This window comes from Ailuropoda melanoleuca, chromosome 16, assembly GCF_002007445.2.
Source record: "Ailuropoda melanoleuca isolate Jingjing chromosome 16, ASM200744v2, whole genome shotgun sequence".
Taxonomy (NCBI): domain Eukaryota; kingdom Metazoa; phylum Chordata; class Mammalia; order Carnivora; family Ursidae; genus Ailuropoda; species Ailuropoda melanoleuca.
Window position 1 is genome coordinate 871,252 of NC_048233.1, and position 26,306 is coordinate 897,557.

At 47.2% G+C, this 26,306-nt stretch overlaps 1 protein-coding gene across 4 annotated transcripts; it reads left to right on the forward strand.

The window, feature by feature from the left end:
• The first annotated feature begins 855 nt into the window (after positions 1-855).
• Positions 856-26,306, forward strand: ADA2 (adenosine deaminase 2). Of its 4 annotated transcripts, none has more exons than XM_034644684.1 (10): positions 858-878; positions 5,103-5,432; positions 5,983-6,208; positions 7,456-7,666; positions 17,214-17,341; positions 19,040-19,130; positions 20,297-20,405; positions 23,661-23,818; positions 24,393-24,595; positions 24,837-26,306. In XM_034644684.1, exons 2-10 carry the CDS (start codon positions 5,111-5,113, stop codon positions 24,934-24,936), a joined length of 1,548 nt encoding a protein of 515 aa, XP_034500575.1. In that variant the 5' UTR covers positions 858-878; positions 5,103-5,110; the 3' UTR covers positions 24,937-26,306. The 4 variants fall into 4 exon arrangements, with proteins under 4 accessions (XP_034500576.1, XP_034500575.1, XP_002914162.2 ...); XM_002914116.4 differs by lacking the exon at positions 858-878 and adding an exon at positions 1,518-1,655; XM_034644685.1 differs by lacking the exon at positions 24,837-26,306 and having other exon boundaries at positions 856-878; positions 24,389-24,559.

The window sequence follows — 26,306 nt, forward strand, 5'->3', positions numbered from 1 at the left end:
TTTACACCGTGCAGCAGTTCCCCTCTCTGCTTCTGTCTCAACATCTGGGTCCTCTACTCCCCTGGCCCAGGTAGCTTCTGGCTGATGCAATAACTCCAGCCTCAGGACCCACAGCCCTCCCCTGGCTTTCTGTACTTCCCAGCTGAGTCCTGAGCCAGAGTCTCCGGAGCCAAGCGTTTGGGATGTGAACATTAGCTCTTACTTTTAACCAAAGCTTTTGGAAGGAGCTCTGCTCTGGTACCTTAAAAAAACCTTCTAATGACTTACGTTCAAAATGGGTGATTTTTCCCTTCCTACCCTTCTGTTAGTCAATTGGTCTGTCTTTACTACTTGTTTCTTGTGATTTCATGGACTTGTAAAAAAATTAATCTTGAACTCGTGATGAGGGAATTGTTAGTTCCTCTGTATTTTCACTTTTGGATTTCTTCTTGTTTATGAGACGATGACCTTTTTACTTTTTAGAGAAGATGATGACAAGGGGCCCCAAGGTTCCAGACGTTTAGAGACAGAAGAAGTGGAACTGCTGGACGGTTTGTGGGTGTCTCTGGGGTAGAAGGCCTTTAGAGGGGGCAGGGCAGGAGGGGTACTCGGCAAGTCTGTGGAACAGGCGTGTGTTGCAGAAGTCACTGGGATGGTCTTAAACGTCTTATTTAGCCTCACTCGATGCTCTGTCACAATAGTTATTTCCAGTAGTACTAACGGCTACTCTTTCTGGAGAACTTACTATGCACCGGGCACTTTGCATACATTCTCACAGCGGACCCTGTGTAGTCATTGATTTGTGACCTCCATTTTCAGATCAGGACACTGAAGTATAGAGAGTTTAAATAACATCGTCAAGGCCACACAGCTGCGAATGGCCAGGCCAGGGTGCAAAGGTAGGCCTGACTCCAGCGTCTGGGTATCAGGACTTGGTCCCACTCTTCTCTCCCCCCCGGAAGCTTCTGCCTCTTGCCCTCCAGCCCGTCCTCCCCGCCCCCTTGCTCTTGCCTCATACTTCCCTACTTCCTCAACTGTCCTGCTCCCACATCCCCGAATTTTCCCCCTAAAACATTTACCCTCTGTTATATGTACCTTTTCACCCTCTGTCTAGAGGGTTGCCCCACAATTCCCAGTCACCTTTGGAGGAGGGCTATACTTCCCAAAGTTCATGGGCAGATTTTGGAGTGCCTCCTTGTGGTGCTCGTTGTCTAAGACTATGCTCTGGACCCTACAAAGACACCCCAAACATAAACACACCCATATCCTCCCCTCAAACCTATAGAAGCCCACACACACGCATAAACTCACACCAACACATAGACACAAACATGCGTAGAACTGCCTCACAAACACATACTTAACACCCACACGCACACACGCACAGAGGCACGCGAACACATACAAACACACACAGAAATCACCCCACAAGCACATCAGTGCACACACACACATGCACACATGTAAACCCGTACTCTCAGGCCCACTTGCTGCCTCGGCTCTGCCAGACCCCGTCTTCCTTGCCTCTCTTTGGAGGCCTGAGCAGCATGAGGCTGGGAGGAAGTGAAACCCGAGCTGACAGGAAGTGAAAACAGGATGGTGAGCTTTTCTGGGGCTTCTGACACAGCTGTCGGGAGACTCGGCAAACAGTCTGCAGTTTCTGGAGCTGCTCTGAGGTACCTGGGATCCCCTGGGGTGGGCGTCTCGCTTGTGAGGTTACAGAAGGTAGCTGGGACACTGGCACTTGGGCTCTATGTACCTGCTGGCAGCCCTCCCTGACACCCCCCCCCCCCCCCCCCCCCCCCCCCCCGCCTGAAGGCGGTTTGTGCCTCCCAGTGGGGAGGAAGAGCACCGGCTGGCTCCACAACAGGCTTTTGAAAATGGCTGTAGACCCAAGGCCATTGACTCAGTCACAGATGTACATGGTCCATTTCTTTGTTCTTACTCTGGTAAAAAAAACTATAGAGTTTTCATGCACCCTCTTTTAAAAGTAAAGGAAACTTTTCATGAGGAGAGAGAGGAGTCAGCATAGCAAGTGTTATAGGGATGATTTTTCCTGATGCTCAGCCAACCTGGGCCAGGACCGGTGTTAGATAAACTTTTGTCTGTCAGGCCAGGAAATGTCCCTAGATGCTGGGCCGCACAACTGCTTCTGGGGTCTGTGGAGAGGACAGAGATGGAGACTGTGGAACTTAGTGGCCTCTGCTATGTGTCAGTAAGGAGAGAGGGACAAGGGGCTGGGGCCATTGATTGGAGGATGCAGCATGGGAGGGATGGGATGGTGGCATAAATGTCACTCTCCTCTTTCAGCTGTTGGCAAACATTGTAGTCTGAAGAGATTCGAAGGCTTGATGAACTTGCAGGGGTTCTTCGAAAGTCCAACTCTCTGATTAGGAAGGTACAGCCCCTACCATAGCTGTGGTATTAGAGTAAATAGTATCCAGTTCCTTCTGAAAATTCCCTCGTGGAGTCTGATGTACCTTAAAATAATTGAATTTAGCCTTGGAAAGAACCTGGGATATATTGTATTTCAGTGATTAGCAAGCTTTTTACCTTTGTCGTATCTCTGCATCTCTATTTACTTAATATCTTTCTTTAAAAAAATGATTGTATTTATTTGAGAGAAGGAGTGAGCGAGAGAGAGAGAGAGAGAGAGAGAGAGAGGAGAGCACAAGAGCACAGCAGGGGGAGAGGGAGAGGGAGAAGCAGGCTCCCCACTGAGCAGGGAGGCTGATGTGGGGCTTGATCCCAGGACCCTGAGACCATGACCTGAGCCGAAGGCAGATGCTTAACTAAATAAGCCACCCAGCCGCCCCTACTTAGTATCTTTCTTTCAGTTAACTTATTTAAAAAATTTTTTTATTCAACCTAAACAGTGGTATCTTGTATCACTGATGATACCTGTATCACACTTGGAGGGCCACTGATCTCGTGTAATTCACCCTTTTCACAGTGAGAAACTGAGACCCATAGACATTGAGCAGTTTGCCCAAGGTCTCATGGTTAAAGACATACTAATTTGAGACTGATCCTGAGGTCTTCCAAATTATAGCCCTGATTCTTTCCAGGATACTGTATCATACTTTCAAGTATGCAGAAAAAATTCCTTTATTTATTTATTTATTTATTTATTTATTTATTTATTTATTTATTTATGTAATCTCTACACCCAACTTGGGGCTTGAACTCACAACCCTGAGATCAAGAGTTGCATGCTCCTCTGATTGAGCCAGCCACACGCCCCATAATTCCTAAATGTAATTCAAACAAATGACCCAGGTGAAGTCCTAACATAATGCCCGGCATGAGGAGACCCAATAAAAGCAAGTTTCTTTCCTTCTGCCCTTAAATCCTTGCTCACTGCCAACCTGGACTAGCTGCTCTCTAGAAGCTTTTAACATCTTTTAGTGCTAACATTCCAAAATATCAAGATGATCTATCTTGGTGTAGCCAGTGGCAATTGTGCTATGCTAGGAGCTCAACAAGCCTCATTAAACCAGAGACTCAGGTCTTCCATTCTGGCCCAATTTTTTCTATTACTTATTTACTTTTTTCTCCTATTTTTTTTCTTTTTCCTTCTGATATGTCTATTATTTGGGGGTGGGTTTCCTGAGCCAATAATCATCTCATTTGTTTCTCTCTTATTTTGTCCTAATTTCTGAAAGATTGTCTTGAAATCCATCCTGTAATATTGCTAGTTAATTTTTAAAATTACAGCTTTTGTATTTTTAAAAAGATTTATTTATTTATTTTAGATAGAGAGTGTAGAGGGGGGAGCAGAGGGAGAGAGAATCTTTTTTCTTTTTAAATGATTTTTTAAATGTATTTTTGTTTTAAAGATTTTATTTATTTATTTGACAGAGATAGAGACAGCCAGCGAGAGAAGGAACACAAGCAGGGGGAGTGGGAGAGGAAGAAGCAGGCTCATAGCAGAGGAGCCTGATGTGGGGCTCGATCCCAGAACGCCGGGATCATGCCCTGAGCCGAAGGCAGACGCTTAACTGCTGTGCCACCCAGGCGCCCCTTTAAAATGTATTTGTCAGAGAGAGAGCGCCAGAGAGCACAAGCAGGCTGAGTGACAGGCAGAGGGAGAAGCAGTCTCCCTGCTGAGCTGGGAGCCTGATGTGGGACTCGATCCCAGACCCTGGGATCATGACTTGAGCTGAAGACAGATGCTTGACCAACTGAGCCACCCAGGCGCTTCTCAGCTTTTGTATTTTTAATTTCTAAAAGCTCTTTCTCATTGTTTATTTTTAAATTTATTTAATTATTTCGATTATTATTATTATTATTATTATTATTATTATTATTATTTTGAGAAAGAGAGCCCAAGAGAGCACAACAGGGGGAGGGTCAGAGGGAGAGAGAGAAGGAGACTCCCTGCTGAGCAGGAAGCCAGACGTGGGGCTTGATTCCAGGGCCCCGAGATCATGACCTGAGCTGAAGGCAGACGCTTAACCGAGCCACTCAGGTGCCCCTAATTTTTTTTAAGTAATCTCTGCACCCAGTGTGGGACTTGAACTCACAATCTTGAGACAAGGAGTTTCATGCTGAGCCGACTGAGCCAGCCAGCTAGCCATAGTATAAAAAATTACATTTTAAATAATTGCCTGTAGTTGTTTTATGGACACAGTATCTTTTCGTGTCCTTCTTGGGATATTAAGTATGGTTCTTTTGAATTTTTCTTTTATTTCCTGCATCGTCTCTGTTTCCCTTTTTTTCCTTCTCTCTCTGTTTTTTTCGTGTTTCTTTACCATGTTGGAGGCTTTCTTTATATGCCTTGTGATCTCTTGCTCTCTGACAATATTTAAAAGTGAAATACTAAAAAACTGATTGTAATGTCCTCTTCTATGTGTGAACAGGGCTCGCTAACTGAAAAGCTCCACTTTTTTCAAGGAGGGCTCATGGTGCCTTATTAGTTGGGAAACTCCTTGAGGTCTGTACCTGGAGGTCTTTCCTCTGCGGGCTTGGAGAAGAATCCTTCAGTATGCTGCCTCCTGGTAATCTGAGAACAGAGTGGGAGAAGGAGAATCAGAGTTTGACATTTAAATCTGTAGATTTTCACTGACCTACTCCCTTCTTTAGCCCTTTTGGGTTTCCATCTAAGCGATTTCCTCTTCCAGGCTTCCCGATGTCCATGGGTGGCCCGTTGGGGCAGCCAGCCCTGCTCTTCCTGCTTTTGGTGGTGGTGATACCTTTTTTCAGCTCAGCCATATCCATAGATGCAGCACGAACCCAGCTGTTGATGAGAGAGAAGATGATGCAGCTGGGGGGGCATTTGGTGCTGACCGAACAGGAGGAGCTGGCCAATGAGAGGCTCATGGCTCTTAAAAAGGCTGAGGTGACACAGGCCATGAAGATCCAGAATTTTCCTCCGAGCATGCACTTTTTCCAGGCCAAGAATCTCATTGAGAAGAGTGAGGTGTTTAATATCCTGAAGAAGATGCCAAAAGGTAGAGGTTTGGAGAGGGTGGTTTGGGGTGCTGGGCAGGTAGGGGAACTAAACTTGGAGCTAGCATTTTTACTGGAGCTGTTATTGTTCTAAATGGAGCAGTGAGGAGCATGTGGCTGGCTCAGTCACACAGCGTGTGACTCTTGATCTCAGGGTTGTGAGTTCAAGCCCCACATTGGGTGTGGAGCCTACTTTAAAAAATAATGATAAATAAAATGAAAATAAATAAATGGAGCAGCGAGAACCCCACTCAGCTATTCTGTACCTTTGTTCTTTCTTGGCAAACTAGGAAGGGGCTGGTCCAAGGTGGCTGCTGGTTTACCCTGCAAACCCAAAGCCCTGCTTCAGAAGGGACTCTGCCTCAGAGAGACAGTAGGGCATGGGAGCTGGGCATTACTGTCTTCCCTGACAAAGCGACTGCATCCACCCACAAGGGAGTATCTGGGCCCATAGGAGTATCCATTGACACTGTCCTCACGGCCCCTGTGCCCTGGAATCTGGACTTCACCTCTTTTGCTTCACCCCCACCCCCACCCCTCTTCCCTTTCCAGGGGCTGCCTTACATGTCCATGACTTCGGCATCCTGAGCATGAACTGGCTGGTGAAAAATGTCACCTATAGGCCCCACTGCCATTTCTGTATCACCCCAAAGGGGGCCCTGAAGTTCAAATTTGCTTATCCAACACCCCCCACCCCTCTGGCAGCAGAGTGTTCAGAGTGGGTTTTGCTGGAAAAATATCGAAAGGAGATGCAGAACGTCACTGAGTTTGACAGCAGGTGAGTGTGGCTTGGAAAGACTGTGTTACACACCCATCATAGTATCATAGTAGTGGGCAGTGTGCAGGTGCAGGTGTGTCTTCCTTAGTACAAACCAATATATGCAAATCTGGCCTTAAATAAAATCAGGAGCCTTTTTCTTTTAACTTTACAAGACACTTTACTTCACAAAAGCATTCAAATAGCAAGTTCCTGATTCATTTAAAATCCAATTTGATCTGTAAGAGGTATTAACAGTAACACTATTGTTGGATCAAATGAAATTTGTCTAGATGCTTAACACCAGAAAGATGAAAAGCTCCCAGCTCCTGGAATAATGACAGTGCATTGGTGGGTGAAACAGCTTGGAAATGTGATGGAGCAACTTCCTAACACACTTGAAAAGTAATATTATAAGTAATAACTGTTTTCATCATAGAACCATCCATAGAGTGCTTTTGTGAGCTTACTTCCCTTTACGAATAAGAAACATGAAGCTCAGCATGGTTAAGGAATCTGCCCATGGCCACACAGCTAGTACATGGCCACTCAGGGGTGAAGCGTGGGTGGTGTAGTTCCCATGTTTCCATCGTACATCCTGTATTAGCTTCCTGGGGCTGCCATAACAGAATACTGCAGACTGGGCGGCTTAAACAATAGAAATTTATTTTCTCACTGGTCTGGAAGCTAGATGTTCAAGATCAAGATCCTGGCAAGTTTGGTCTCTCCCGAGGCCTCTGGCCTTGGCTTGCAGTCAGTGGGTCCTCACATGGCCTTTCCTCTGTGTGTGTGTGCACTCCTGGTGTCCCTGACAACAGTCCTATTCTATGTGGGCCCCACTCTTATGACCTCATTTAACCTTAATTACCGCCATAAAGGCCCTATCTCTAACTATAGCCACATTGAGGGTGAGGATTTCAACCTATGGATTTTAGGGAGATACAATTTGGCGCAAACCCCGCCCCCCCATGAGAGCTTGATCTTGGATGTAAGCACAGTGGGGTTGGACTGGCTAAGCATGGAAGAGGGAGCAGGAGAGCCTGGTTGGTGGGAACATCCCACCTGAGCTGGGTCTTGAGGAGCATGAAGCACGTCTCAGGGAGCGGCCTCCATCAGACAGGAGTGCTTCCCCTCGCCTCTCATCACTGTTCACTTGATGCGTCTGGGTCAGCTGGTGGGAGAAGCAAGGTGGGAGGAATCCTGCAGGTGCCTGAAGGTGATGGCTTGAAACATGCCTCCTTAATTTACCCACTTTGTGTCCTGGACAGACTGCTAAAGAATTTCACTCTGATGACTGAGAACCCCGAGGTGGATTATGCAAACCAAAATATCGTCTGGGCCAAGTTTCAAAGGATCTTCTTCACAATCTCTGGCCTTGTCCACTATGCACCAGTGTTCAGAGACTATGTCTTCCAGGCCCTGGAGGAGTTCTACCAGGACAATGTGCTCTACCTGGAGCTCAGAGCCATGCTGTTCCCGGTGAGCCCACCTCTTTCCTCTGCTCTGGCTTCACTTTCAGATCTCAGTCTGTAGGTCTTCAAAGGCTCCCCACCTGAGTACTGGTATAGGATTGGATGCTGGTTTTATCCCAAATGGGATATGCGTCTTTCCAGGGGCCCCCATGAGCAAGGAAACCTGCACTGCTCTTGGCTGGCCCCCCAAAACTGTGAAAATCCCCTTTGTACCCCCTTCTCTCATGACCCCTACTTTTTACCTTCTCCTGGATACACCATGCCTCCTGGATGCTCAGGGTTCCCTGGCCTCGGACTCTGAGCAGTGCCTCATACCTGAACCTTTCTTGACCTGGTTTCCTTTCATATCAAAATTTAGCTTCCCAGAATCCCTCAAGACTACACTCTTGGTCCTGGGACAGCTGATGGGTCTGGTGAATGGATCACCTTGGTAGCACTGGGGAGAACGGATTGCGGTGTGAGGGTTGCCTGGTGAGAGAGGTGGGGATGGAGGCTGGGAGAGCAGGGAAACAGCAGGTTTGAGATGATGAGGCTGGGGGGACAGGAACAATGAGGAGGTGGAGATGTGCACTGTGCCGGAGGAGGACTCTCGAGGTCTTCCTGACTGACCATGTGAGGTGAGGACTCTATGATGACTGGTTGGCGTCCGGCTTGAGTTGAGTTAACTGGTGGTGACATTATTGAAGATAGGGGAAGTAACAGGAGGAGCAGGATGGGGAGGGAGAATAGAAATTTTGGTTTTGAACCTGTAGTGTTGGAGGTACCTCTGAGACAGCCCTTTGAAGATGTTTGGGAAGTGGTTGAATATGTGACTTTGGAGCCCAGAGGAGAGTTCTAGCCTGGAAGCAGATGTGTGATAATTTGTCTGCAGAAAGGTAATCCTTAAAACTGTCAGAGGGATGAGGTTCCCACAGAAACTGTGAGTTGAAAGGAGGCGTGGGCCAAGAAAGGGGCCCTGCAAACAGAAATAGGCTGGAAAATTCATGAAGTGGGCTGAGAAGGAGCCACTGTAGAAGGAGAGAACGAGGATGGCCTCCCCATTAGGGGACTCCTCATTGAGGAGAGCAGCTTCAGGTGATCAGATGCTCCTGGACCATTCCTTTGGGATGTCTGTGGGACAGACCTTCCCTGAAGACTATTTGTGGGGAGGAATTGGGTGTTGTGGGAGTAGGCAGGATTTCTGAATGTTCTATTTGGTGGGCTCACAAAGAGTTTGAGCTGGTTAAAGATTTTAAGTGGCTTGGGGAACCATGACCTTTGTGTAGAGCTCTCCCCTACATCATATCCTAACTAGTCCGCTTATTCATTGAAATATTTGTTGAGCATACCAATGCCTTGGTGACTGACCTTCAAGTTTGTGGCAAGGCCCACAGGGTGGCATTATTTTGGCTTTGTTACCATATTCCATGGTCTTTATAGTCTTGGAAATGTTATTGTTTGTGCACTCAGAAGTGATAGAGGACCAAAACACATTGACCAAATTCATAAGAGGCAGAAGTATAACAAGAAAGTCAGAATGCTGGTTTTTGGAGAAAACTGTCAATTAGACCAGACACTTATGCTTCTTTTTTTTTTTTAAAGGTTTTTTTTATTTATTTGACAGAGATAGAGACAGCCAGCGAGAGAGGGAACACAAGCAGGGGGAGTGGGAGAGGAAGAAGCAGGCTCATAGTGGAAGAGCCTGATGTGGGGCTCGATCCCATAACGCCGGGATCATGCCCTGAGCTGAAGGCAGAAGCTTAACCACAGTGCCACCCAGGCGCCCCCAGACACTTATGCTTCTTGACTGGGAAACTCTCTCTCCTTGAAGGCAAATCTTAGCCTTTCCTGAAGCCAAGTTATAGCCAGGATGTTGGTGAGCGGGAGTCCTAAGAAGCCCTGTCACTGGGCTCTGAGAATTTAAGAGAGTACACAACAGTGTACCTAATCTTTGGAAAATCTGATGAAAATGATCACCCTTTCCCCAGGGAGAGTAGAAAATGCTATAGTAAATTGACTTTATTAAAGACAGTGTTTCCACATGTATCCATATGTATCTATGAAACATTTTAGGAAATAATACAATGTACAGATATTGATACTTTTGCATTCTAAAAAATTTTTAAATTCTTGTTGGGATTCCTAAACTGATTTTACAAACCCCAGTTTGATCTAAAATCTTCAGAGACCCTCTGATGAAGGATATACCTGTCCCAAGAACCAGTAATTCCAGTTTGTGTGTCAGGGCTCCCTTTCCCTTCATCTGAGACCAAGCTTCCTCAAGGCTCAGCTCTCCGGACTGACCCACCTTTCCCCTCAGATATGTTAATACCCTCCTTAAGTTTAGCTCAAGGCTGGCCCTGGAGGATCCCAAACTGTAGGCTCTCAGCTAAGGTGCCTATCTCCCTCAGGATCTGACTGCTTGTTTGGTAGTTAAAGCCCTGAGTACAGTTCTTGGGAAATACGAGTGGGGCTGACCTTTGTCCACCAGTACAGCTTTCAGCAGTTTTGTGAACAGAGTAGGTAAGACCTGGACACAAATGATCCTTTTACAGGAAGCAAGGGTCCATCCACCTATTAGAAGACTTTCTAAGGGAGATGAGCTGGCATTTGGTCTGGCCTATGTGAGTTGGAAGAAATTGCGCTTCCCAGAACAATTTATTCCTGTGTTTTGGCCTGGAAAATCCTTTTCTCTCCAAGTATGGGCTCCACCCCATCTCAGCCCATCCTCCTCTCTGGGTTCCACTGAAACTGGTTTGTAGGTCCGCCAACCCCTCCTTCACCCCTGTATCAGGCCTGTGGCAGTCCACCTCTCCGTCTTTGTTTCCTAGTAATGTGGATTTCCAGCACCCAGTGTTTGTTGCCCCATGATTTAGGTCAGATTGTGAGATATTTCAGGCTGGCACCACATCTTACATTGCCAAGAGGCACCAGTAGAGATAATCGTGTTTGTTGACAGTGGTCCTCAGACTCAGAGGCTCGCATGAATAATCTGCAGGTACTCTTTAAAACTCGCGTTTGGGCCTCGACCTCCCCGGATTCTAATTCTGTCTTCTTGGGTAGGGCCAGGAAGCTGAGAAATTAACTCAGCTTATTCCCCTGCTCCCGGTGACTCTAGTGCAGATGGTCGCTCCCAGACCATACTTGGAGCAAGGGCCTTCTCCGCCTTGACCTTTACAAAGCTCTTGAGCTGCACAGCAAGCTTGCGCTTTACAGACATGAAAACTGAGGCTTGGGAAGGTCAAAGAGCTCGACCAAGATCACATCGGTGGTAAGGAGTGACTGGATAGAGGCCAGGGTGCTGGATTCTCTGAGCATTGAGGCAGCCATGCTCAATCTCAAAAGGAGCTGGTGGAGAGGGCATCCGGCTCATCCCTCCATAGGGGAAAGAGAGCCCCTGCGACTGGCTGAGCTAACGCTTCACCCAGAGTAGTGCTGGCCCCTGCTGGGGGCCGCTTCCTGTTGGGCAATCCTGGCAGTTTTCTCGGTGTGGAGCGTGGGGGGAGGTAGCCCATCAATCCTGACAGAGCCCTGGGTGCCTTAGGGGGTGGAGGGGAGGGGGGGATTGCAGAGGCTTTGAGTCTTGGTCCATTTGAGGGCTGTGACTTTCATCTTGAGCCGGTGGGGAAGCATTTAGGGGAAGGTGCTGAGAAACTGGAGGGAAATCAGTCGTTTCCTGTTCCATCCCTCCCCCTTTTCTCCTTCCCCCACAGAGGAGTGGGCTCTGGGGCATTTCACTTGGGGACCTTGCCTCGCTCCTAACCTCTTGTCCCACTCTGCTCCCCCCCCGCCCCCCCCCCCGGCCATCCTAGAAGGTGGAAGGCTGCTGGGATTTGGGATTCTGGAGAGGCTGAGGGGGATGGGATTTGACCATTTGTTCTGCTCTGACCCTGGAACAAAGGCCTCTTGCAATAGAGAGTCTGTGCCTTAATGCCCCCCATTAGCCAGAGTAGGGGGAGCCATCAGCACATTAACAACTAAAAACCGTCTGCACGGGAATTCTTTTGCTGAGCCGTGCAAACTCCCCCGTCTTGCTTGTGGGCTAATTCAGGGCCTGGGATGATGTTGATGGACTATCCTGGCTGCTCAGCCTCCTATTGTGTTACTAATGCTTGATAACAAAGGCTACTTGCCTTTAGCAACAGTTGCTGGGCGGGTCTTATCTCCTGGGCTCCAGTCCCTTCCCCCACGGCCAGAATCGGAGGCCCAGACTGGGTCCCAGCCAGTCTTCCGAGCCGAGCTCTTCCAAAACCCCAGAGGATTATCAACAGGAGATAGTGTTGCTGGCCCTTCCTGACAGGGGGTCTTAGGAGAGAGACGGCCAGTGGCAGAGAGAACCCATCGTGGTCGTTCCCGGACGTTTCCTTGGATGCTGTCACTTGTGTAAGGAACACTACTCGGGCTTTGCCTACCAACTCGCACCGCCAGGGTTTTTCCTGGAATTTTGGCCGAGCCGCCACTGAAAATTCCACCTGGCTTGTTGCTGAAGTGACCATTGTTTCCTGTTACTGGTGAAACTACGAGAATACTGACAAGCGAGGTTGGGGGACCCCCTTAATTGCTCCCCTTACCCTTGACTACCCTGTAGTCAAGCTGTTTACTTGTCTGTCAAGTCCACAAAAATGGTAGCTCTTAACCCTAGCTGTACATTGTATGTTGGAACCACCTGGGGAGGTTAAAATAAAAATGACCAACTGTGACCCCAGAGATTCTGATTCTGATTTAACTAGTCTGGGGTGAGACCGAGGCATCTCCCCCTGCCTAGGTGATTGTAATGTGCAGCCGGAGCTGAGACACTGAGACCCCTACCCGCCACTGGAGTATGAAGGTGAAGACAGGGGCTGCTCTGATGACAAGAGCCCCTCAGGGTCAGCAAGATTCTGAAACTCTGCAGACCCCCATTCCTCACTCCCACTGTGGAGTAGGACTGAGTTTCTTGACCTTTCTCAGCCTCAAAATCCTCATCTGTAAAATGAGAACTACCTGATAGTGTGGTTTTGAAGATTAAAGGAGTTTACGACGGAAGGCTCTTGACATTACCTGGCACATAATACAAGCCCAGTTAATGCACATTAAATGCATGGTGCTCGAGTTGCGTTGAGAGTTAGAAATTCTGAGTCCTGGTTTCTGGTTTGATACAAACTAATTGTGTGACCTTGAGCACCTGTCTGCTTTCACATTTCCTTTCGGTTCCTTCCACCTTTGGAATTCTGTAATTCCATGATATCATAGACAATAAAATTTTGTAATCTTACTTTGGCTTGCATAAATAGACAACTTTATAGTTTCACAATTAAACTGTAATGAAAAATGGAGATAATCTCATTGAATCCAGTGTGTTTTCAACTCAAGGGGGCTTATTACAGGGAGATAGTAGCTTTTGTATCACATAGTCTTAGGTAAATGACTGACACCACCTACTTGTACTTGCTAATTGTTCAATTCTTAGATATTAACTCATCTTCCTAGGGTAACTGCAGATTTTGAGTTTTTCTACATCTGGTGATAATAAGATTGGTAATAATAACATTATTATTAGTAGTTATCATTTCTTTTTTATGTTTTTATTGATCTTTTTAAGTAATCTCTACACCCAACGGGGGGGCTCGAACTCATGACCCTGAGATCGAGAATCACAGGCTCTTCTGGCTGAGCCAGCCGGGTGCCCCAACAGTTATCATTTCTGAGTGCTTTACAAATATTAAATCATTTGGTCCTTGCAGGGACCCTGGGAGGTATGATTGACTGGGGCAGAACATACCTCTACTGGGAGCCTGATTCCAGAAGGCTGCCCAGAACCCCCTCACCAGCTGAGAACTTTCCTTGAATGCCTGGCTTCACAGCAGTGTTCTAACTGGTAGTGGAGTGGCTTTGAGGCTGTCAGCGGTTGCAGGTCTCCTCGTGAAAAGGGTCTCTTGCTCCTTGAAATGGGGGTGCTCTTGAGCATTCAGGTCCTGTCCTAGGTGCTTCCATAAAGCCTGCAGTTTCTTGGCCAGGAGCCGGAAGCCCAGGAGCACAAGGCATGGGCAGACCCTGTGGTGATTTACTGAGGCACCAAGAGACAAGGGCTCTGGCATCTGCAGCCTCAGGGGCCAGATTCCATCTTCGCAGCTCTCCGTGCTATGGGAACTGGCAGTGGGGTTGGAACCCTGCAAGGCAGGAGTCCCGGATGCTCCCGCAGGAAGTACTGGAATGACAGAATTGATGGCTTGGAACTGCAGCCATATGCAAGCCCCCATCATGCCTCTGGTTGTGTCATTTGCATATCTGTACGTACTTGTTTAATATGCCAAGGAGCTTCTTTTAGGCAGAATTGTCATTTGTTGGTTGATTTTTTTTAAAAGGTTCTTTTGTTTCACTTCTGTTCTGCTAGCACTACTGTACCTGCTCCAATACCCACCTGTTCATCCCTTCTCTAAAACATGCTGCCCGAGGCTTAGGACTTTTGAAACTCCAAGTGGACAGTGCCCTTCTTAAGTGAACACTTATTTGTGGAGCTCCTACTCTGATGCTATAGGACGGAAGGTGGGAGGATTCAGAGGACCTGGAGCCCACCGCCAGTAGTTTAGAATCCTGTTGGCATGTCTGGCCGGGTGACTCAGGAATCACACAGCAGTCAAGGCATGGGGAAGAATTCTGTTTTTCCCTTCTGCAGATCAGCTGGGTAATGCCAAGACAGTGTCAAGTATCAATTCTAGGTTGGTTTAATGCATTGTTCTCACACTTGGACATTCAAAAATTTTGGAGTATCCCAAAGAGCTTTTGTTTATGTGGATTATATCTACTATATCCTGTATAATCTAGCCTGTATGAGAAATTAAAACTGAGGGGTGCCTGGGTGGCTCAGCCATTAAGAGTGTGCCTTCGGCTCAGGTCATGATCCCAGGGTCCTGGGATCGAGCTCTGCATCGGGCTCCCTGCTCAGTGGGAAACCTGCATCTCCCTCTCACACTCCCCTTGCTTGTGTTCCCTCTCTCGTTGTCTCTCTCTGTCAAATAAATAAACAAATAAAATCTTTAAAAAAAAATTAAAACTGAGAAAATTTCAAAACACAAGCCTACATAAGCACACAATCCATTATTTGTCAAAGCACTATTGTCACACATGGTACAACTTCTGGAAAATTCTGTACACTTATGAGAGAATGAGAATGAAAAAGACAAATAACATCTTAAAATCTTTATGAGGAGAGTTGTTGATTTTGCAGACTGCCTGGAAAAGTCTAGGGGACCCATAGGGGTCCCCTTACCACACTTTAAGTACTGCTGGGGTACAGGATATAGGTTCTCTGAGCATCAAAGATGTGAAGATTCTAACAGAGTGCCTGGAAGTCTGTTGAAGCCTTGATCAGTGACAGGAAGAGTTCTTTAAAAAATCCTTGGTAAAGTAGGAAAGGACGAAAGTAACTTTCCTTTACCCTCTTAAGGTTCTGTTTTGGGGGACTGCAAATTAAACTGACAAGAGCCACATTAACAGGAGAAAAGGCATGCACATCGTATTTGATATGAATATTTAATTTTTGTGTGCATGGAGGCCTTTGTAGAAAAAAATGAAGACCCAAAGAACTGGGTAGACCAGGTGCTTATACACTATTTTAACCCGTGGTGATAAGTTGTGGAGAAATGATGATACACAGGAAGAGGGGTTGGGGTTTCTGGGTCAGTAGATTGTGAAGAGAGAAATATATGGGGGAAACTCATAGAAGATAAGGGTTATGTTAGTAAGGTTTGCTTGTGCAGACCCATCTCGGTGGTGACCCTCTGTCTCCAGTGACAAGCCTTGTTCTCCTAGTATGGGAGATGGGAGGGGGAGCACCTTCACCAACAGTTTCTGTCCTGCTTGTAGGCAGATAGGAGGAGGGCAGAGAGCTCTGTCTGTGTTTGCTGCTTAATTGCCTTCCACTCAAAATAATCCTTATGGAAAAGTAGCATATTTTAGGGTGGTGTGTTCTGATCCCCTTCAGTAAAAAAAATAATAATAGTAACAGGCTAGTCTAGATACTGAGTTAGCCGTTTCTGAGATTCTCTCTTCTGGAAAGTTCTGGCCGCTTTAACATTCAATAAGCTTGAGCATGTCCACTCCTAGGCCAAGCAATCAGGGAAGAGCCACCTGCCCATACTGAGCCCAGTTGGCTGAGGCAGGCTTGCAGGGGATTGCATGAGAGGCCACGCCTCACTGGGGCAGCAGCAAGGAAACCAAAGAACCAAGGCCAATGGAGCCAAGAGGAGGGGCTAGAAAGAGCTGCCCATTCACCCCATTTCCCCCAACCCAGGCTGCAGAACAGGCCCCCTGGAAGTGAAAGAGCCAAGAGCCTGCTCTGTGGGCCTGGGGAGGCTGCCCTGGAACAGAAGGCAGCATCTCCAGGGTGCAGCTGGGAGGGAAAGGGGAGGTTCCCTGGGCCGGTAAGAGTGAGCAAGTGACTGGCAGGGGAAGGAGAAGAGCTTCCTGGATACCACCGGCTCTAGGACATAAGAGATGACCCCAGGGAGGAAAAGGGATTTCTTTCCCTTAGGTGGTGAGAGGGCTCGTGGCTCCCATTCTGCCTCTCTGCCCTCTAGCCTCTGCTCCCTGGCCATGCAGTTCTGGCTCTGTAGAACGACCGCTCTCTACACAGGACTAGCAATGCTTTAGCCAGAGGGGCCAGCCTGGAGCAGCCTCCTCAGGCCCAGCGCCATTTCACCCGGAAACTTCTCTGACCCTCTCCAGTTAAAAGGGACCCCCTTTCCTCTGAGTTCCCATAAACCTCTATTTAGCACTTAAGTCTTCCTGCTTTATATCGTAAAAATGAAGAGCCTGTCTCCACTAGATCGGGAACTTCTTAAGGGCAGCCATCTTGTCTTACTAGCATTTGCCTACCCCTTCCAGGGCCTAGCCTCATTCCTTGCACACAGCAGGTTTTTAATTGATGTTCATGAAAATAACTTCTGCATATTATTTCTTCCCATCCTCCCTTGCCCCACAATCTCTTTGGAAACTCCCACATCCTGTCCTGACCCTGAATTGCCACTTTGTGCAGGGCTCAGAGCTGACCCAGTGACGGGAGGGCAGAGGGAGCGGCAGGGACGCGTCACTCCAACCCCCTCCAGCTTCTCAACAGCGGGCTTGGTGTGGCCCAGCCTGCAAAGAGGGCACTTTAGAGGGTACTTCTTTATACCTTTTCCTTCTCCTTTGCCTTACCCACTCTCCATTGCTGGCTCTTTTCACTCTGCCTCTCACCATGTCCACCTCAGGGGACATCTCGCCTAGGGGTGGGAAAGTGGGGGAGATGAAGTGGGTCCTCTCCCCCACTGACCTGTTCTTCGTTCATTACACAAATGCCTGCTGGGTGCCTGCCATGTGCCAGGCACTGTTCTAGGTGGAAGGACCAGCAGTGAATGAGACAGGCAGACACCCAGCTTTGTGGTGTTCAAGAGCATTATCCCAGACAGGACTAGGATTTCTGAGAAATGGCTGAGGCTCTTGAAGGCATTGGTCAAGAAAATTGTGAAGTCCAGCATGGTTTTACAGATTATTGGCAATGGGAATGAAGTTTCACTCACCTCTGATGTCTGACCATGACCGTGCTTCCTTCTCAGGTTTATGAACTGAATGGGACCATCCATGACCAAGAGTGGTCAGTGAGGACTTATAGAGAAGTGGCTTGTATGTTTGCAAAAAAGCATCCTGGGTTTATTGGAATCAAACTTATTTATTCGGATCACAGGTGAGAGAGAACAGGTTGAAACTGCAGGATTTGGGAGAACAGGGTGCAGTCAGAGCCACTAAGAAGGGAGGGGAGGAGAGAGGGAGAAAGAGGGAGTCTGGGAGGCTGGCATCAGAGACCTACCCCCAGTGCCAAAGAGCCATGGGCTCTGAAGGTACGTTTGTGCATGGGTGCAAACATCTACCTCTAAAGTCACTTCTAGTTCAAATCTTTGCAACTAAGTTGAAATGAAGAACTGTGGCAATTTTCCAGGTAATTCTAGGCCCTGACCCCATATTGGCCTGGGTAACTCAGTTATGGATATGTTTTTGCCTGTATGTTCAGATAACTGGCTCATTTCTTAGTTTTAATTTGCCTCTGGGGTTCTGCCTGATGTCATCCAAGTGCTGTGGATGGCTGTGTGCAAGGCCTTGACTGGTGACAGAGCCCTGAGTGACAGGTATCTTGGAGTCTGTGTGTGGACACCCCATAGGGGCATGTTTGTGGGACCTGATGGTGTGAACAAGGACCACTCTTCCCTCAAGCAATCACAGAAAACTTTATAGCTTAATTTTCCTTCTGATTGTACCAAAGGATGGCTCTTTCCTCCTGTCAAAGGGCAGCCAGCCTAAGGCCTGTGACCCGTCTACAGGGCTGGAGATGTGGGGGCAGCAATCGGATGGGGATTACATGGAGTCAGGGCTTGGGGAGCGGCAGCTCCTCCATTTGCTCAGCCTACCCTAGAGGCTGGGCTCTGAAGGACAGTCAGACTCCTCCCCGCCCCATCCCCCCTGACTCCCCTTCCCTCCTTGTGAGGGCTGGAGGGGTGAGGCGCAGGAGCAGAGGCCTGCCCGTGTGCTAGTCAGCCAGGATGGAGCTGGCAGGCTGGGGTTTCCCTCAGAAGCTCCCTGGGAACCGTGGCAGGAGGGTGTGAGGGCTGGGCAGCAGCTAGTTGGTTAATGGTGTTCCCTTAGAGCTCTGTAGGAGAGGGAATGAGCAAGTATGGGGGAAGGGGGCAGGAGAAATTTAGGCCCACAGAACTGAGGAACAAGTGAGCCAGCTGCTGTGCAGAGACCTTTGTCCTGTCACAGAGCTGTACCAGACTTTTCTTGCTGGTGCTTCTGTGGTTGTGCTGTTTGCCTCAATCCCCATCCAGGACTTGAACAGAGAGGGTGAGGAGAGAAGACAGACAGTTCAGTTATATGGTTTCTGGAGTTCCCAGGGCCTTGCTGATTTAATTCAGGGCAGAGGACCTATCGTTTCCAGGTCCAGCTGACCTGACAGGGACTTGGGGGTCTGTTGCATTTCATAGGTGCCCAGTGAACAGAGAGCCAGGCTCTACTGCACCCACTACTGGGAGCCATCCTCTCAGAGATGCAGGGCAAGTTTTGGACGAGCCCTCTTTGCTTCATCCAAATGTAGATTAAATGAAAAGTATCCCACAGGTCTCCCTCACTTGCTTTTCAGACACTATGGATCCTTCTGGAGCCAGCCAGAGTCCTCGATAGGGTTGGATTTCGGTGAAATATCTCCCAGATGTAGCCACTCGTAGGGATCACAGTAGCCCGGTCAGGATAGGGTCCCGTGGACCATGGGGAGTGGTTGCTGAGTACCTCAGACCAGCCCAGCCCCAGGTGCCGACGGAGCCACTCTGGGGTACACAGCAGTACCAACGCCAAGTCACGCTGTCGTCCCTGCTTCTCTGTGTCTCTCTTGCAGAATAAGAAACGTGTCCTTCATCATGAAGTCCATCCAAAGAGCCATGATGCTTCGAAACATGTTCCCCAGGATGGTGGCAGGGTTTGACCTGGTAATGGACTCTGCACCACAAAGCTATCTGAGAGCGGGGCCCAGCAGGCCGCTCTTCCTGAAGGCTTTGGCGGCTCCCACAGAAACCCTCTGCAGGCCTGGCCAGAGTTTAGCATTGACCTTCTCTGGGGGCCTGCAGGAGGATGACAGTCACAAGAGACAGGGGAGCAGAAAGGGCCAGAAGGCTGAAAGGGGGAGTTCCAGAATAAGGAGAATTCAAGGAGGTTGGGCAGTAATGGTGGGCTTACTCCTGTTCCCCTGCCATCCGCCCTCTTTCTAGCCCACGTTGCCTACCCACAGCTGGCTCTTAAAACTGTAGCACATGGTGTATGCGTTGAGGGGGAGGTCTGGAAACCGAGATGGGGCCAGCCCTGGACAAAACTGTCAGGGATGCAAAGTTGTCCCCTGCCCCTCCAACCAAATCAAAGCCCTAGCCAGGTTCTGTCAGCCAGGGCGCACTTCCCAGATGACAACTCGTCGGTCTCATTAAGAAAGTTAAATTAGTTTGAACTAACTGGCTGAAAGGCACTCCTGACTCCCTCTTACAGAATCTGTACATTTTTCCTGAGTCTGTGCTTAAGCTCTTATTTTCAGACCATCCAGAGCTCAAAGGAGTGGATTTCAAAGACTCATTTTGCTTGGACCTGGGATGTCCTCCTGGGATCCCTGGGGATTGCCCAAAGGATGTGGTCCTCCTGAAAGGGGCAGAAGGCCCTCCCATCTCACCTTTTCCCTCTGCATGCAGCACTGACAAAGGGGGCTGAGAAGGAGTGCCTCTAGTATAGAGCTTCCAGAACAGTCCCTACGAGGGCTGTAATGGACAAGTCCTAGAGGGAAATTGGGGTCAGAAGGGGGATAGGTAGTTGTTCAAAGGGATCTACTTGCAAGTTCCAACTCTCTTTCAAGCCTGCACTCCATTCTACTACATTGAATATCCGTATTTGGCTTATTATAAAAATGTGTCATTGTCTGCCCCCTCCCCCAAAATTAAAATAGGCATTCTGAAGGAGGTACCCTTTTTATCCTAAGGCACCCTTACTCTTGGCACACAGCTACAAAGCCCTGGGGATAAGTGTGGTTTAGTTTGAGAAGCACAATTTTGTTGTAGTTACAGTTGAGGCATGGACCAAGCAGATGGCTCCATGTCCCCTGCTCTCTATCCTGCAGGTGGGGCATGAGGACACTGGCCACTCCTTGTATGACTACAGGGAGGCTTTGATGATTCCCAGCTTGCATGGCGTTAAACTGCCTTACTTTTTCCATGCTGGAGAGACAGGTGAGCCATATGGAGACAAGCAGGACAGAGGAGGTGATAGATGGGAGGGCTCCTCCTCACCATTCAAGAGAACTGCTGGGATCTTGGGGCAGTACTGATATTGTTGATAGTCCTTTTATAGCACTTGTCCAATTTTATGCATTATTTCACTTAATCCTGCCAGCAACCCCCTGGAGAAGGAATAACAATGATAATAGTATCTGGCACTTTACATATATTCTTTCTTTTCTTTTTCTTTTTTTTTAAGATTTTGTTTATCTATTTGACAGAGAGGGAGCACAAGCAGGGGAGCAGTAGGCAGAGGGAGAGGGAGAAGAAGACTTCTCGCAGAGCAGGGAGCCCAACGTGGGACTGGATCCCAGGACCCTGGTTATCATGACCTGAGCCAAAGGCAGACACTTAACCTACTGAGCCACCCAGGCACCCCACATATATTATTTCTAATTCTCACCCCAGTCCTGCTAGGAAGGTGTTTTATCCCTCTTTTATTTTATTTAAAAGATTTATTTATTTATTTATTTATTTATTTGAGTGGGGGAGGGGCAGAGGGAGAGGGAGAGAGAGAATCTCAAGCACACTCCCCACTGAATACAGAGCCGGACTCCGGGCTCCATCTCAAGACCCTGAGATCATGACCTGAGCTGAAATCGATAGTTGGATGCTTACCGAGCTGAGCCACCCAGGCCCCCTTCTTCCCCCATTTTATAGGTGAAGAGCCAAAGTCTCCAAACAGAGTAGCCTTTTCTGATGATCTCCATTTTATAATGAGCAAATTGTGCTTAACAGATTAATTCACCTGGGGCACCTGGGTGGCACAGCAGTTGAGCGTCTGCCTTCGGCTCAGGGCATGATCCCGGCGTTGTGGGATCAAGCCCCACATCAGGCTCCTCTGCTATGAGCCTGCTTCTTCCTCTCCCACTCCCCCTGCTTGTGTTCCCTCTCTCGCTGGCTGTCTCTATCTCTGTCGAATAAATTAAAAAAAAAAATCTTAAAAAAAAAAAGAGATTAATTCACCTGTCCAAAGTCATACATGGGTTAAATGGCAGAAGAGGGACTACAACCAGGCCTGCTCTAGCAGCTGGGAGGCTCTGTCCACACTCATCAGTGCTGAAGAGGAGACCCCACCCAGCTCAAGCAGGCCCGCTGCTATTGTTTCTGAAATGCCATTAGCCTAGCCACAGCTTTGTTCCCCAATGCTCTCTCCATAGGCTCATGCGTCCTCTCTCAGACCGACCTTCGCATATTCCAGTCCTTAAAATGTTTAAACCCTAAGCAAAAAGAGTCCCAGATTATGGCTGCAATTTCAGGTCAAAATGAAGATGTTGGGGGTTTAGATCAGGAGGAAAACTTGCTGCTGCATCCCACCTGGTGTCCCTGAGTACCTTGGGCACCAGTCATCATTAGAATACCAAGGAGATAAGTGAAGAGCAGTGGGGGCTTGAATTTCACAACCAGGTTCAAACCTTGGTTTATCACACCATCTCTCAGAAGAAGGGTCCATGTGCATTAATCCCTTTTTTTCTTGACATTTCAAGTCATTTTGGATCCATTTTAGATCAAAGTTGTTCTAGGAGATTTGAAGAATTGTTTGTGGGAGATGTGGCAAGGGGGTAAAGGTTGTTAACCTTGAAGAACTTGTGATCTAGTTGGGAAAATCATACTTACCTGTGTGAAATCATTTCAACAGTATGAAACAGTGCAACAGGATCTAACCACATTCTAAGATGCACGGCCCTAGGAGGGGATTTTGCCAGGACCTGGGTATTTAATACTCAAGAGTCATGTTCTTATTTTTAAAAAGGAAGAGGGGCACCTGGGTGGCTTAGTTGGTTAAGCATCTGCCTTCGGCTCAGGTCATGATCCCAGGGTCCTGGGATCCAGCCCCATGTTGGGCTCCCTGCTCAGTGGTCAGGGAGTCTGCTTCTCCCTCTCCCTCTGTTTCTCCCCCTGCTCGTGCTCACTCTCTCTCACTCACTGTCTCTCAAATAAATAAAATCATAAATAAATAAATAGGAAGATATCTTTGAAAAGAAAGTTCTAGATAGGAAACCAGTGAAAATCCACCTGAAACGCATACCCTAACCAGCAATGGGAATTCTGGGGTTTTATTACTAACAGAAAAGTGGAATTTTCATATTTTAAATGTAGATCAGTTAGGATGCTTTTGGCTGCCAGGAATGGCATACACACATTTAATAGGTTTTACAACAAGGTCATCTATTTTATTTATTTTTATTTTATTTATCCATTTGAGAGAGGGTGAGCACAAGCAGGGAGGGAGTAGGAGGGACAGAGGGAGAAGGAGAAGCAGAGTCCCCACTGAGCAGGGAGCCCCACATGGGGCTCCACCCAGGACCCCAAGATCATAATCTGAGCTGAAGGCAGACACTTAAACGACTGAGCCACCCAGGTGTCCCAAAGTCATCTATTATTTTCTATAATAAGTGACCTCTGCTGTCCATGTCAAGTCCAGGGTTTCACCTTACTTGGTTGTCAGGTAGTCAAGTTCCATCTAGGCATAACCAATCCAGTGAAGCAAAAGACAAGCTATTTCCTCTAGCTCATCTCCTTTTATCAAGGAGGAAGCCCAAGAACTCCCCACCAATAACCTTCCAGGATAGCATTAGGACTATCTTAGCTGCAAGGGAAGCTGGGAGAGTCAGGACCTGTTATTTTTGCCCTCCAAAGAAAGCCCTGCCAGCAAGGAAGATACAGTGGGGATGGCTGGTAAGTAGGCAGCTGACAGTATCTGCCACCACTTTGTGCTGGTCGTTGTATCTTGCAATTGATGTTGCAGTTGATATTGTTGAAGATATAAATTGAGTAAGTACATACAACTAATTATATTGAGAGAGTTTGCAACACGTTGTAAAGATAATAAAAAAATTTCTAGAACATAGCTCTGGAAACAAACAAAAAACGAAAAGAAAGAATATAGACTGTGGAGTCAGATAGACCAAAGTTTGAAACCCAGTTTTACTACTTAACTGAATATGCTCCTTCAATTTACAAAGCCGGTGTAAGTTTCAACTTCCTCATCTGTTACATACACATACATAAAATAAAGGCTTGCCATACCTTCCCTTAGCATTGTTATGAGAAAGATTGTGTGTGTGTGTGTGTGTGTGTGTGTGTGTGTGTGTGTGTGTGTATGTGTGTGAATGTTCTTTTTTGTTCTTGGGGATCTGGAGCTTTTATCTGAGGATGATCTATGGACCAGATCCATCTTATTGAAGACTATCCCTTTTTCTGCAGACTGGCAGGGCACTTCCATAGATAGGAACCTTCTGGATGCTCTACTACTGAACTCTACCAGGATTGGCCACGGATTTGCTTTGACCAAACACCCAGCAGTCTGGGCCGACTCCTGGAAGAAGAACATCCCCATAGAAGTCTGTCCCATCTCCAACCAGGTATGTGTGATCCATGCAACCAACCCTCCAATTTCAACCTCTGTTCTGATTTCCAAACAGAGGAAATAATTTCTGTATAATTTCTTGCTCCTTAGCGCACTGGTTTTCTATATTCCTCCACTGTCTCACTCCCATTAGTAAGTTATTTAGGAATGGCCCTTTGCCTTACCCATTCATAACAATGAGGCATCAGTGAGGGTCCCCAGTGGGGTAGAATTTTGGGCAAAGCTATAGACAAAGCTAAAGGGACAGTGAGGAAGGCCAGTGGAGTGGGAAGGGCCATAGGATACTGCTTGGGGTTCTTTGTGCATCTGCCTGTCTTGCTGTGTTCAGGAGAGCTTCTCTGAGCCGGACCAAGAGAGGGACCAAATATTTGTGGTGGTGAAGAAACTTGGAGAAAATTAGGAAGAGCATGAGGACTGGCTCTATTCCTGTGTTGTGCCCAGAAGTCATCCCAATGTTCAGTGGTGATGAGGATAAGAAAGGAGCTAGTTATGCTCATGGTCTTGACTCTTTTGTGACAACTCTTTTTATGGGCCAAAGTTTGTCTTTTTCCTTTGCCTCTTATTGGCAGGTTCTGAAACTGGTGTCTGACTTGAGAAACCATCCTGCTGCTGTTCTGATGGCCACTGGGTACCCCATGGTGATCAGCTCTGATGACCCAGCTGTCTTTGGTGCCAAAGGCTTATCCTATGATTTCTATGAGGCCTTCATGGGCATTGGGGGAATGGCAGCCGATCTGAGGACACTCAAACAGCTAGCCATGAACTCTATCAAGTGAGTATCCTGTGTAATTCCCAGATCCCCAACCCCCTCTTTCATCCCACAACTTGTGTTTATCTCTCTTGGAGTTTTGGGGCAGAAACCAGGAAGGTTTCTGTGTGTTTTCTGCACATTGCCTCTGTTTCATTGCTGCTCTTGGACTGGGGAGAAATGTGCTCTGCAAGCATCTGAGATCCCCTAACCTTTTGCCCAACCCTTTCTTCTGGGGCTGACCTGGGTGCTTTTTCTCCTACAGGTTCAGCACTTTGTTGGATATTGATAAAAAGGCTGCCATGAAAACTTGGGAGGAGAGATGGAATAAATTTGTAGCTGACCTGGCCAGGAGGCCAAATTGAGAAGATAGCCATTTATTACCCTATTCCTCTGCTTCTCTCTGCAAGCTGTTTTCACCTCTGTCCATCATTCTTGAACACACTCCAGTATAGTTTCTACCTCCATTGCTTTATCAAAACTGACCTCATAAAGGTCATCAATGGCCTCCACATTGCTTGACCTCTCAGAAACACTTAAACAGTCTACCAAACTCATCTTTTTGAAATATTCTTTTCTCTTAACCTCAGTGACTTCACCTGTCTTGGTTTCCTCTTTTCTCTCTAGCCATTGCTTCTGGGGTCCTTTTTCCAGATGCTCTTCTCTATCAGATTTCTGTGTTGCATTTCCTCAGGGCTTAGTTTTGCTTCTCTGTTCATGTCTGCTTTTCTCCTCTTCTTTTCTCTCCCACTCTATAGTCTTTTCCTAGGTAGTCTTATCCACTCCTTTTCTTTTAAATACCATTTATTTGCTGATGATTCCCAATTTATGTATTCACTTGGAAGGTTCACAGAAATCTCAGAAACTACTATGTACAATTCTGAACTCTCAATCTCTTCCCTTTCAACCTTTTCCTGGTCTTTCCCATCTTGGTAAATGGCACCTCCGTCCATTCCATCCAGGTGCTCTAAGTAGAATTTTTCAGTGAAATTCTTGATACTGTTCTCTCCCTTGCTCCCTACATCAAAATGTATCTTGAATCCTCTATGCCTCTCTATCTGTATTGCTATTGTCTGAGTTCAAGCCATCATCACTTCTTGTCTGAGTTACAATAGCCTTTTAACTGATCTCTCCTTTCTTCTCTTTGCCTTCTTCATTTCATTTTTCACAGAGCAATGACTTTTAAAAAATTAAATTAAACCGGGTTACTCCATTGCTTACAACTCAGTGCACTTAGAAAAACCCAAATGTTTCAACAGGGCATATAGCATCCTATTGAACCTGGATCCCTTCCAGCATCATCCTACGCCAGGCTCCCCTAGTGTACGAGGTTCTGGCCACACTGGTCCTTTGTTTCTCAAATATCCCAAACTCTATGCTACATCAGAGTCTTTTCTCATTCTATCTGCCTGGGATATTCTTTCTTTTCACTTTTGTATAACTGACTCCTATTCACCCTTCAGGTTTCACCTCTAATGTCACTGTCTCAGAAAAGTTTCCTAGACCCCTAACCTGTTAATATCTCTCATGGCACCTTGCTTTTTTTCCTTCATGACTCTTAATCATAGTTTGTTATTATATATTTATTTCTGTGTTTATAGTCTCCCTCCCACCAGACTGTAAGCTCCATGTGGGCAGGTACTAATGATTGTTTCACATACACTGTGAACACAGAGCCTGTTTCCATGCCCCAAACCTAGTCAGTATTCAATAAAAGATATGTTGAATGAATGGA

Bases quoted from the DNA above. Each gene is read 5' to 3' on its own strand.
- ADA2 (XM_034644684.1), top strand. From the start codon at position 5,111: ATGTCCATGGGTGGCCCGTTGGGGCAGCCAGCCCTGCTCTTCCTGCTT. The intron at 6,209-7,455 runs GTGAGTGTGGCT...TGTCCTGGACAG, and splicing joins GTCACTGAGTTTGACAGCAG to ACTGCTAAAGAATTTCACTC. The intron at 7,667-17,213 runs GTGAGCCCACCT...CTTCCTTCTCAG, and splicing joins TCAGAGCCATGCTGTTCCCG to GTTTATGAACTGAATGGGAC.